General features: G+C 48.5%; 1 protein-coding gene across 2 annotated transcripts in view; it reads left to right on the forward strand.

Annotated features, from left to right (window-relative positions):
* The window catches only part of btbd7 (BTB (POZ) domain containing 7), a 32,284-nt gene that overhangs the window by 14,913 nt on the left and 4,865 nt on the right, over nt 1–12,506 (forward strand). For both annotated transcript variants that reach the window (XM_072458199.1, XM_072458198.1), the window contains 7 exons: nt 223–1,365; nt 9,423–9,631; nt 9,711–9,786; nt 11,173–11,333; nt 11,419–11,562; nt 11,972–12,161; nt 12,245–12,423. In XM_072458199.1, coding sequence (XP_072314300.1) covers nt 223–1,365; nt 9,423–9,631; nt 9,711–9,786; nt 11,173–11,333; nt 11,419–11,562; nt 11,972–12,161; nt 12,245–12,423 — 2,102 coding nt within the window. Of the gene's footprint in view, nt 1–222; nt 1,366–9,422; nt 9,632–9,710; nt 9,787–11,172; nt 11,334–11,418; nt 11,563–11,971; nt 12,162–12,244; nt 12,424–12,506 lie in introns of those variants that run through there.

Raw genomic sequence — 12,506 nt, forward strand, 5'->3', positions numbered from 1 at the left:
TACCGGGTTTTTGGCTCAAATATAAAAGATATGAAAGGATTGTGTCTGCTTTGAATTTTCCATTGAACTTACTCCAAAGACTTTGGTTGCTGGGTTATGGTTTTGTTCTTGTCCTGAAAGAGCAGGTCACAGAGCCTCAGCCAAACACTTTTCATCAGATTCTAAATCATGTTGAAGATGTTGTATGGGACTAAAGGTTAAACTGGTGCATTTGTGTTTTAGGAACATCATCGTACACTCAGCAGGGCTATGGCTGGGAGTCAAAGCTGTACAGCCTGGAGCACGGCCATGAGCGGCCTGCCGACAGGAAGAAGAAGAGTCTGGGGCTGGCCACGCTCAAGCGCAGGTTTATCAAGCGCAGGAAGTCCAGCCGCTCTGCAGATCATGCGCGGCAGATGCGAGAGCTGCTCTCCAGTTGGGACGTCCGAGACACTAACGCCCTGGTGGAGGAGTACGAGGGCACTGCGGCACTCAAGGAGCTGAGCTTTCAGGCCAGTCTGGCCCGCGCTGAGGCCCCCAACCTACAGAGGGACCTGGCTGCACTGTACCAGCACAAGTACTGCACAGACGTGGACCTCATCTTTCACGGGACATGCTTCCCAGCACACAGGGCCATCCTGGCTATGCGCTGCCCCTTCTTTAAGTCCCTACTGACATCAGCCCCGGGCTATGGAGCCGAGGTGCTCATGGACGTGGACACAGCGGGCATAGATGTGCCCATGTTCTCTGCTCTGCTGCAGTACTTATACGCAGGGGAGTTTGGGGCGGGGGCAGCGGAGGACAGCCGTCTGCAGAACATGGATGTCCTGGTGCAGCTCAGTGAAGAGTTTGGGACTCCAAACTCCCTGGAGGCGGACATGAAGGGCTTGTTCGACCACATGTGCTACTATGACGCTCTCCTCAGCTTCTCCTCAGACTCTGAGATGGTAGAGGGCTGTGGTGAGAGAGGGGCTGTGGCCTGCCCCTCCACAGCAGTTTCAGTTGGGACTGTGGCCCCCGGAACCCCTGAGGAGGACCTGAGGGCCCATAAGGCCATCCTCTCTGCACGCTCACCCTTCTTCAGAAACCTTTTACAGAGGCGTATCCGGACTGGAGAGGAGATGACGGAGCGCACACTGCACGCACCCACTCGCATTGTCCTGGATGAGTCCATCATCCCGAGGAAGTACGTGCAGGTCATCCTGCACTGCATGTACACCGACGTGGTGGAGCTGGGGCTGGTGCTGAGGGGCAGCCCGTCCACAGGGAGTCTGGGGGAGGTCCAGGCGCTGGTGTCAGGGAGCCGCGGGGCCAGCACACGCACAGAGGAGGCCATGGAACTCTACCACATCGCTCTGTTTCTGGAGTTCAGCATGTTGGCTCAAGGTACGCCTCTCTCAGCACCATACACTGTTACAGGCATCTGTTTGTGTGTGTGTGCGTGTGTGTGCGTGTGTGTGTTTGCGTGCGTGCGTGCGTGTGTGTTTGCGTGCATGCGTGTGTGTTTGCGTGCGTGTGTGTGTGCTTGCGTGCGTGTGTGCTTGCGTGCGTGTGTGCTTGCGTGCGTGTGTGTTTGCGTGCATGTGTGTTTGCGTGCGTGTGTGCTTGCGTGTGTGCGTGTGTGCTTGCGTGCTTGTGTGTTTGCGTGCATGTGTGTGCGTGCGTGTGCTTGCGTGCGTGTGTGTTTGCGTGCGTGTGCGTGCGTGTGCTTGCATGCGTGTGTGTTTGCGTGCGTGTGTGTGCGTGCGTGTGTGTTTGCGTGCGTGTATGTGTGTGTGTGCGTGTGCTTGCGTGCGTGTGTGTTTGCGTGTGTGTGTGCGTGTGTGTGTGTGCGTGCCTGTGTGTGCGTGTGTGTGCTTGCGTGCGTGTGTGTTTGCGTGCATGCGTGTGTGTTTGCGTGCGTGTGTGTGCGTGCATGCGTGCGTGTGTGTTTGCGTGCCTGCGTGTGTGTGCTTGCGTGCGTGCGTGTGTGTTTGCGTGCGTGTGTGTGCGTCTGCGAGAGCGAAAGATGCAACAAATGCCATTTCTTACATTGTCTCATTCATTGCCCTTGACAGATTTAGGAATGTGATTGTGAGGATGTTAACGCATTAGCAGTGTTTACTGGCTGTAACAGTAAGAACTAAAGCTGCCTGTAACAGACATTCCTGAATCAATGATGTGACTTTGTCATTTCAGAGCAGTCTTTTATGACTCAAGAATAGCCGTTTTAGAAAATGGTGTAAACTGAGCCTTGCATTTAAACTTGATAGTTTTGACCTTAACTTTCTGTGACCGTCGGCTTATACAGCGCCGCAGAGATGCTGTGGCCATAACATTTCATTTATAAAAGATGAAGATTATGGGATTAGTGAGAAATTAGTCCTCATATTAACATTTGCTGGCAGTGGCATGCTCTGCCACTAAATGTGAATGGCTTTCAGAGGAGACGTGCCAATGGATTTCATTCTATTTATACAGCACGAGCCAAGTTGATGGACAATGTAAAACTATAACATTTACACTCTACCGATTTCACAATGTGGTTTGCAAAATTAGATTGACTGCAAATTTAAAGTTGAAATGCAATAAATGAACCTGTACATCTAGATTTATATAGATGCAATGTCGGGCATTGTCTAGCCAAAGCTGTGTGAAGCCTGTTCTTTTGGCGCTGCAGCAGTGACACTTTGATCCGTGCAGTGTGCAGTGACACCAGGCTGTACCCTCAGGCTCTGGTGTCACTGTCCGGGTCAGTGTGGCGGCTTAAGCACAGAGCAGAGCAGGCCAATGGTGTCATCCCCACACGGCATCACCTCATCTCCCCTCTCCTCCCCCGCCAAGACCCTGCCCCGGCCAGCGGGTATTTTTATCCTGCCTCTGCCTCTGCGCTGCACGCCTTAATCAGTCCACTAAGGAATGTAGTCATATTCTGCCCTGCTGCTGCTGGAGTGCTAAACTGCCATCTACGATCACAGTTTAAAGGTTACACTGTCTCCTTCAAACCACAGGACACTCCTCACTCCTGAATAACATAAGCTTCATTTTTCACCTCCACAAATGCTCAGATATTTTGTATTATTACATTTAATCATACTATACTAGCAGTAGGCCTGTCACGAGAATTATTACTGTTACTATGTTGAGATTACTCAGTCAATCGATAATCGTGATCGCAAGATAATCGTAAGAACTAAAAATGATAATAATCAGGGCAATTCACTTTGTGCATAATAAAAAAAATACCGGACTTTTAAGCTGCAGGAGAGAGTGAGTCTATGGACTTCGTCGATTCTAATCTTCAGAAGGTCTTGGAGGCATCTTGAAAAGCCCAACGTGGCTGAGACTGTAGCAAAACGCAACACCACAGCTACAAACCGGACTGGAAATGAGCAGGCGCCAGGTCGCTCCGGACGTTATGAAAATTTAAAAGCGATGTTAATTAAGTGTTTTTATAACAATTCATAGTCTTAAGAAATACACCTGGACGTAAAGTACTTAGCTTTATTATTTAGAAGGTTTGAGTTCTGAAAGCTGGTGAAAAACTGGAGAAATAGTAACGTGTTAGACAATGGGAAATCAAAATAAAATCACCGTTTGAGTTAATCCTGTATTGTCCTGTTTTCACCTGAAACGTCTTTAAAATTAATCACAAAAATATCACCTTAAAGCCTTGTGGCGTTTCTTTTACTATAAACAACACTCAATGTTATATTCAAATTTAGCATAGCTTCAAAACCGCATTCACAATATTTAACATTTTGATATATGGCCCACCTCTGACTGTGTCTATTATTAAGCCGTTTTAGAGCAATATTGCGGTTTACAACAAGCAAAATGTAAAAAGATAATCTACTTGTTGTAGGCGTGCGGTGGGCTGTGGCAGAGGCGTGCGGTGGGCTGTGGCAGAGGCGTGCGGTGGGCTGTGGCAGAGGCGTGCGGTGGGCTGTGGCAGAGGCGTGCGGTGGGCTGTGGCAGAGGCGTGCGGTGGGCTGTGGCAGAGGCGTGCGGCGGGCTGTGGCGGGCTGTGGCAGAGGCGTACGGCGGGCTGTGGCAGAGGTGGGCTGTGGCGGAGGCGTGCGGCGGGCTGTGGCGGAGGCGTGCGGCGGGCTGTGGCGGAGGCGTGCGGTGGGCTGTGGCGGGCTGTGGCGGAGGCGTGCGGTGGGCTGTGGCGGGCTGTGGCGGAGGCGTGCGGTGGGCTGTGGCGGAGGCGTGCGGTGGGCTGTGGCGGAGGCGTGCGGTGGGCTGTGGCAGAGGTGGGCTGTGGCGGAGGCGTGCGGCGGGCTGTGGCGGAGGCGTGCGGCGGGCTGTGGCGGAGGCGTGCGGTGGGCTGTGGCGGGCTGTGGCGGAGGCGTGCGGTGGGCTGTGGCGGGCTGTGGCGGAGGCGTGCGGTGGGCTGTGGCGGAGGCGTGCGGTGGGCTGTGGCGGAGGCGTGCGGTGGGCTGTGGCGGGCTGTGGCAGAGGCGGGCTGTGGCAGAGGCGTGCGGTGGGCTGTGGCGGAGGCGTGCGGTGGGCTGTGGCGGAGGCGTGCGGTGGGCTGTGGCGGAGGCGTGCGGTGGGCTGTGGCAGAGGTGGGCTGTGGCGGAGGCGTGCGGCGGGCTGTGGCGGAGGCGTGCGGCGGGCTGTGGCGGAGGCGTGCGGTGGGCTGTGGCGGGCTGTGGCGGAGGCGTGCGGTGGGCTGTGGCGGGCTGTGGCGGAGGCGTGCGGTGGGCTGTGGCGGAGGCGTGCGGTGGGCTGTGGCGGAGGCGTGCGGTGGGCTGTGGCGGAGGCGTGCGGTGGGCTGTGGCGGAGGCGTGCGGTGGGCTGTGGCGGGCTGTGGCGGAGGCGTGCGGTGGGCTGTGGCGGGCTGTGGCGGAGGCGTGCGGTGGGCTGTGGCGGAGGCGTGCGGTGGGCTGTGGCGGAGGCGTGCGGTGGGCTGTGGCGGAGGCGTGCGGTGGGCTGTGGCGGAGGCGTGCGGTGGGCTGTGGCGGGCTGTGGCAGAGGCGGGCTGTGGCAGAGGCGTGCGGTGGGCTGTGGCGGAGGCGTGCGGTGGGCTGTGGCGGAGGCGTGCGGTGGGCTGTGGCGGAGGCGTGCGGTGGGCTGTGGCGGAGGCGGGCGGTGGGCTGTGGCGGCGGTGGGCTGTGGCGGAGGCGGGCTGTGGGCTGTGGCAGAGGCCTGTGGCGGGCTGTGGCAGCGGTGTGTGGTGGTCTGTTGGTGGGATGCCCTCCTCTCTGTATACTCTTGTAGCTCCTCTGGCTCTGTGCACTTTAAGCTCAGGGAAGATTTGTCGAGACGCTAGACGGGAACATCGCCCTGTCATCTTTTCCCATTAAACGTCATGACCTGTCTGCCGTTATTACCTCATCTCACTGCTATGGCAACCAGTATTAAAAGCCCCATTCATTTAAAAAATGTGCGGCGTGCTCTGCATTTTGAGGCCGCTCCGGTTCTATTAAGAAGAACTAATTAAAGAATGAGGCGAGCCGGTTAATCAGTTCAAAATCGCAATTTGGAAATCACAATCTTTTCAATTATTCGGGTAATTTAACATTCTCTTGACAAATCGTGCAGTCTGATTTGTTTTTTACCAAATTAACAAAGAATGTGACTGCCATCTGAATGTGAAGAGGATTCAGTTGGCATATAGCATTTAGATTCAAACTGGTAGTATTTATATTTGGGCAGTTGAACTTTCTAACATAACCATGACGTTCTGAAGGACATTTCACCCTTTTATCCAATTGACACATTGCTTTTGTGCTGCCCTGGGCCTTTCTGCAGTTCCCAAGCTTCACTATTAATAAAATCGCATCGTTTCACATCATGTGGCAGTAAAAGAATGTGGTTTGAAGGAAGAATTGGTCTGCTAGTCAAACACTTATACTTTAATACATTTTTAACCAAATACAGATTGAAATATGATGACTGAAGGCTAGAAAAGGCTAGGAAAGATAGAGAATATTTCACAAATAAAGTGTATTATTGATGAAAGTCACTGTCTTGGTTATATAAAAGGTCTTTTCATATGTCTATTAGGGTCTGTATTGTCCAAATAACAATTATCAATAAACGAGTATGATTATTTTTCATAGTCGACTTGTCATGATGGACAATCATTTGTTTTTCAAGCTGACGTTTATTTGAAGGTCTGATCATGAACTTTACTGTCCAGAATACATTTAACGTAACGTATCTTGCATATCTTAAAGAAAGTGTATATTTTATATTACAAACCACTCCATAAAAGTGAATTTTAAGTCGTTTTCTAGCACAGGTGTTAACTTCGCCTTACAAAGTGTGTTCCACTGTTGTTAGAGAGGCTCAAAGTATTGTAATGTGAGGGCCAAGACGAGCTGTATAAACAAAGTCCACGTATAGTCTTCGTTTTTACACTAATTTAGCATTGAAAGCACGTCTTGGGAGTCCATGAGCAGCCCAGAGACTCGGTGCTAAACAAACCGCCACACTGACTTCAAATGTCATCTCCGTTGGCGTCTCGCTGCTTCTGTCAGTGCCGTTGATATTCCCGTCACTCTCCCGCGCCCTCAGTGAGCCCGGGCCGAGCGGGTGTTAGATGCAAGGCGGATTCTAATCTTCTGCTCATTAAATGCAGGAGAAATCGGGACGTATTCTACTCAAACTGCAAGGCAAATGAAATGTGTGAATTAAGGACCTTTGGAAAACATTGGAATCCAAATGGAAGTTTATGGTTTTGGGTTTTTTTTGTGTGTATTTGGTGCCGTTTTTTGTGGCCAGACTCGCTACTTTACCCCTCACGTTTATGTAAGATAACGTCACTATACAGCGCTTCTATTTATTATTTATTCATTAGTTTTCACTGTATCGATGGCAGAGGGCGCATGAATGGGACGTTTTTGCTAAATTTAGAATCGGAATCAGAAAGGTGTTTATTGCCATTTCGATGAATAAACATTCACAAACATAGGAACTTGTCCTGGTGGTTCGGTGCAACACAGACAACAAACATTGAACACTTTATACAGAGACGGCATGATATGTATATTCTAAATATAGAAGCTTGTGAGGGGGGGCTGGGGGGCTGTGACTTTCCTGAAGTCCACGATCATGTCCACTGTCTTCTGGGCATTGAACTCCAGGTTGTTGTCGCTGCACCAGGACACCAGCCGGTCCACCTCCCTCCTGTAGACAGACTCATCCCCATCCAAGATGAGCCCAATGAGGGTGATGGGTGAAGGGCGTGGCAGGAGCTGCAGCAGTTTACAGGGAGAAGAGAAGGGGAAAAAGTACACAGCCCTGTGGAGCTCCTGTGCTGATAGTCCCAGTGTCTGAGACATTCTTCCCCAGCCGCACGCACTGCGTCCGATCGTCAGGAAGTCAGTGATCCACCTGCAGGTGGAGTCAGGCACGTTGAGCTGGGAGAGCTTGTCCTGGAGCAGAGCAGGAGGATGGTGCTGAATGCAGAGCTGAAGTCCACAAATGGGATCCTGGCTTAGGTTCCCGGGGAGTCCAGGTTCTGCAGGGTGGAGTGGAGAGCCAGGTTGATGGTGTCATTCACAGACCTGTTGGCTCTGTAGGCGAACTGCAGGGGGTCCAGCAGGAGGAGGTGAGGGACTTGAGGTGGGGGAGGACCAGGAGCTCAAATGACTTCATGATGTCAGCGCCACAGGTCTGTAGTCATTAAGTCCAGTGATCCGGGGCTTCTTGGGGACAGAGACGATGATGGACGCAATAAGCAAAGTGATGCTGTTTAACGATGTCTTGATTAAATACCCTGACAAACCAAATAGTTTATTCATCAAAACGCAGCTATTTTGTATCTTCTCTCAGCACGTGGTAATAGAAATAGGAAATGCTGGTTATATAAGCCTGACGATCAGTATGTCAATATTTTCATCATTACTAACATGCCGTTCTTTTGGGCAAAAAAAGAAAGACATTGTGCTTGTTTTTAGTTTTTATTTCACCTTTATTTATCCAGGAGAGTCCCATTGAGATTATACACCTCTTTGCCCCGGTTATACAAACTCAAATTGTTAATTGTATATTGAAAACTACTAAATATGCTGAGTGCTGCCTCATAATACCAGTATTGCTGTAGCCGTGCGTCGTAACCTGTGATTATCCGAGTTCTCACCATCTTTATCCAGAGTGTAGGTGTCTTGTGTTTGTGTTCATTTTTCAAACAGGCGGGCCGTTTTGTATCTAATAAAAGTGATAGTGTTGAGTGTGGCTTTTAACCAAAGAGCTTAAATGCAGCTTTCTCGTTCCCTCGAGGCTTGTGAATAGGCTCTCGTCAGCGCCCGTGGCTGCTCTGTTTATTTCTCCGTTTTACTTATCTGTTTACTTCTCACGGTTTGGACGATGCAGCTCGAGCCCCGAACACATGGAGGTATCAAAGGCATTTCTGAATTACAAAGTCAAACCACTGCCTGCTGCTTCGGTATGTGCTGCTGCTGCTTTAGGAAACCAGGACAGGGCAGGAGGATGTGGGGGGAGCTGCCAGAGGAGCACCACAACGCAGGCAGTTGTCGCTTTAGCATATTATAACACTGTCTGGAGGAAAGAGGTGCAAACTTTGTACTGGTGATAGAACATTTAAATTAGAGACGTCTAAGCAGAAGTCGTTTCTATTAGAATGTTTACTCCAAAAAGCTTCATTATTTGACTGTTTGTGATTTTACTTTATCATTCAGAAAGTTCGAGTTCATTAGGCTGGTCACATATTAAGGAGAACATTTCATAGATATTTGGTCATCGTGTCAGTAATCGTGAATAATGCTTAAATCGCAATGTTTCTTCTCACAATAATCGTTTTGAAAATGTGATATTGTGGCATCCCTAATTAAGGAAAAGGAAAAATAGAATCTTTTCTATTTTTTGTAGTGCAAAACGTCAAGTATTTGCACATAAGTTGCATTTTTTTGTAAATACATCATTGGTTTTGCCACGTCTTTGACCATTTGGATGTTTAAAATATTGCAAACGCTGATGTGAGTGTTGCTAATATGTTTATTTTTCTCTTCTCACACTGATTACTTGATAAGGTTTCACACGCTCTCAGGACAGTGTGGTTTTACTCATTTCCCGTACATACTGTTAACAAAAACAAACTAACTTGGTAATTAGAACTAGAGCTGCACGATACTGGGAGAATGCAATGACGAGATTATTACATTATTATTATTATTATAGTATTTGACTAGGTAATTCCAGTTATATTAAAACTAAAAGGTAACTTACTTGTTACTTGAGACTCTGTTACAAAAGCTCAACATTGACAAAACAAAGAATATTTCAAGGCTAATGTAGGTTTAGAAAGCTTTAGAAAGTGACAAGAAGCTAAATAAATTTGCTTTTTTCATTTAAAAACAGTACATTTTATTAGAATATATTTATTTTTTCCTTAACAATCATTGCTCAATCATTACTGTCTGTTGTCAGCGTGGTGTGGTGTTAGGCCACTGTAGCTTTCACATTTGAACATTATTCCCGGTGCGTTCCAGGCTGTGAGGACATCATCGTGGAGAGCCTCTCCCTGGACTCCCTGGTGACCATCCTCAAGTGGAGCTCGCAGCCGTACGGGTCCAAGTGGGTCCACAGGCAGGCCGCGCACTTCCTCTGCGAAGAGTTCAGCCAGGTGGTCTCGTCGGACGTCCTCTACGAGCTGAGCAAGGAGCACCTCCTCACCGCCATCCAGTCCGACTACCTGCAGGTCAGGGACGCGCTGAGGCCTGGCACGTCCGCGCTTTGCCCTCGCATCTTTAATTGTGTTTGTTTTTATTGATTGGCAGGCGAGTGAGCAGGACATTCTGAAGTATGTGGTGAAATGGGGCGAGCAGCAGCTTATAAAGAGGATGGCAGACCGGGGTAAGAGCATGCAGTGTGGAATGACCCTCTAATGCCTTCAAAGAGACTGCCCACCTTCCCAGTTTTCATCAAATGCCCAACTTTTCACTACTGAAGACTTTCTGAACAAGGGCGGCACAAATTTTAGGAATAGAAAGTCAAAGTGCAATTTGTCTGACTAGTATTGCGGTTGCTAAGGGTGTAACTATGATTCCTATATCGACTTATTGCTCTGTAAATGATGGTTAGAACGTTATTTTTACTTGTACAATAAGAACATTTGACTTCTACGACAATTTATAGATGCTAACTAATGACTAAAGTGCTTTATTTTACTTTGTATTTTGTTGACGCTCAAGATATTGTTTAAAAAGTGGTGTAAAGTAGTTTCAGTCTTATAGTTTGTACTGATTTTTTTATGTAACGTCGTGACTAGCAATATAAAAACTGATCGGAATTCTGCTGAAGATATATTATTAAGTCACAGTTAAAACAGCCAAAGCTAACCAAAGTGTTAAACAACATCAAACGGAGCACTAAAAACTGCTTTAACAATAGAATAAAACAAGAACGTGTAAACAAAAATAAAATAAGATGTCTTTAAGAGTGCTACTTTTCTTTTCTTTTTTAAGAGAGAGAGTTCTACTTTCATAATATAAATTTCAATACTTTTTTATAGCACTTTAAAGACAAAAACGTGAGCAGTTTTCATTTCAACAACGGGATATTTTGTTGTTTACAGTGGACGTACCTAAATCATTGCGGTCTAAAATATTTAGAAGTGTGTTGCACAAAACACTCGAAATATTCTCATTCATTTGAATTTGAGTATTGGACTGTTTATTATGTCATAACTCTTGTCCAATCACCATCATGGTACGTTTTAACCTGCTCCAGTTCCAGGGCTTTGAACTGTGCTGTTTTCATTGTGTTAACTCAATAAAACTAATAATGTTCAACCATTTTATGTTCAAGCTACTGTTACTGATTCATAATTCATCATCTTGATTTATTCTTTACTTTGATTGAAGCTGTTGACGTTAGTGTTTTGGTTTAGGAGAGGATTGACCAGTCAGAGAGCAGAATGAGCCTCTCGTGAGTCTCATTTAGGTTCCAGTTCCTACGACTAAATCCCGTTGCCAGCAGGATATAGACCCTCCCTTTAAACAATCAGTTTTGTTGGGAAAATGACTACACCCACTGTTATTATTACTGCAAGTATAATTCAAAAGGTTCAGACAAAGTCCCTATTTCTGCAGTTTGTCTATGAACACTCTCCCGAACAGGGCACAATCAGCATAAAGGAAAAGGAATATATTTCATCTAAATTGCATTCAAATACTGTGTAAACTTGCGGCGTAGTATGTGATTTAACGAGCTTCACAAACGACCGTGTGTCTTTTGAAGAACCCAATCTGCTGAGTGGCACGGCTCACAGTGTGAACAAAAGGGGCGTGAAGAGGCGGGACTTGGACGTGGAGGAGCTGCGGGAGATCCTGTCCCCGCTCCTGCCGTTCATCCGGACGGAGCACATCCTGCCCCCAAACAGCGACGTGCTCACAGACGCGGTCAGTACTTCTCATCCGATTAAAGTCCGCCCGAGTCTTTTTTCAGAAACGGTGTATTGATCTGCATTCTCCGCCCTGCTCTCAGCTGAAGCGGGGTCTGATAAGCACCCCTCCTCTGGACATGCTCCCTACGGCCGAAGGGGGCAAGGCCAACGCCTGGTTGAGACAGAAGAACGCCGGTATCTACGTGCGCCCTCGCCTCTTCTCTCCCTACGTGGAAGAGGCGAAGGTAAAAGCCATGACAACTGATTAAATTCCCTCTGGAGAAAGCAAACCGACGCAAACTTATCTCCTCCAATCACATCATCAAAGTGCCTCTGAAAAGGGCGTCCTAGAAAACATCTGCTCCTTCTCAACGCTGCTAAATCCAGCCATTATTCCTTCTCATATTCATAATTAATAATTGCTTCCATCATCTTTGCCTGTAATTAATTTTTGTCACTTTTCACTCTCCCTCCAGCAACTTCTAGCGTTTCTACTCATGCATATTTATGAACACATCCACACCCTCCGCAGAGCCATTATTAGATGAATTGTCAGTCAAGTGGAACTCATTTGCTGAGCCCCGCGCGTGTCCTTGAGTTCCTCCCAGGACTCTCAGACGGTTCTAAGTTCCCGTCTTTTCTACCTGTTTACAGACGGTTCTGGATGAAATGATGGTGGAGCAGACGGACCTGGTGCGCTTGAGGCTCGTGCGCATGTCCAACGTCCCTGACACCCTTTACATGGTCAACAACGCCGTCCCCCAGTGCTGCCACATGATCAACCACCAGCAGATGACGAGCGGTTCGTCCTCCGCCCCTTCGGTCGTAGCAAATGAAATCCCGGGTACGTTTGCGCTGGTTTCCCCTGAATATTCACTATGCGATTGCACATATTTGTATTGACTGTTCCTCGTGTGGCTTTTGCAGTGCCTCAGCTGTCCGTGGTGAAGGACATGATCCGCCGACTGCAGGAGCTGAGGCACACGGAGCAGGTGCAGAGAGCCTACGCCCTGAACTGTGGAGAGGGGGCCACTGTGAGCTACGAGCTGCAGCTAAGGGTGCTCCGGGAGTTCGGGCTGGCAGACGGAGCCACGGAGCTACTGCAGGTCAGAGCAAACACGAGAGGAGCCGTGGCTGAAGGGCGGATGGAAAGCCTCAATAGATCAGTGTCTAAACTAGTGTCTCTTTT

Source organism: Eucyclogobius newberryi, unplaced genomic scaffold (assembly GCF_026437365.1).
Source record: "Eucyclogobius newberryi isolate DKJ021-1_F unplaced genomic scaffold, fEucNew1.0.hap1 SCAF_21, whole genome shotgun sequence".
NCBI classification, from domain to species: Eukaryota; Metazoa; Chordata; class Actinopteri; order Gobiiformes; family Gobiidae; genus Eucyclogobius; species Eucyclogobius newberryi.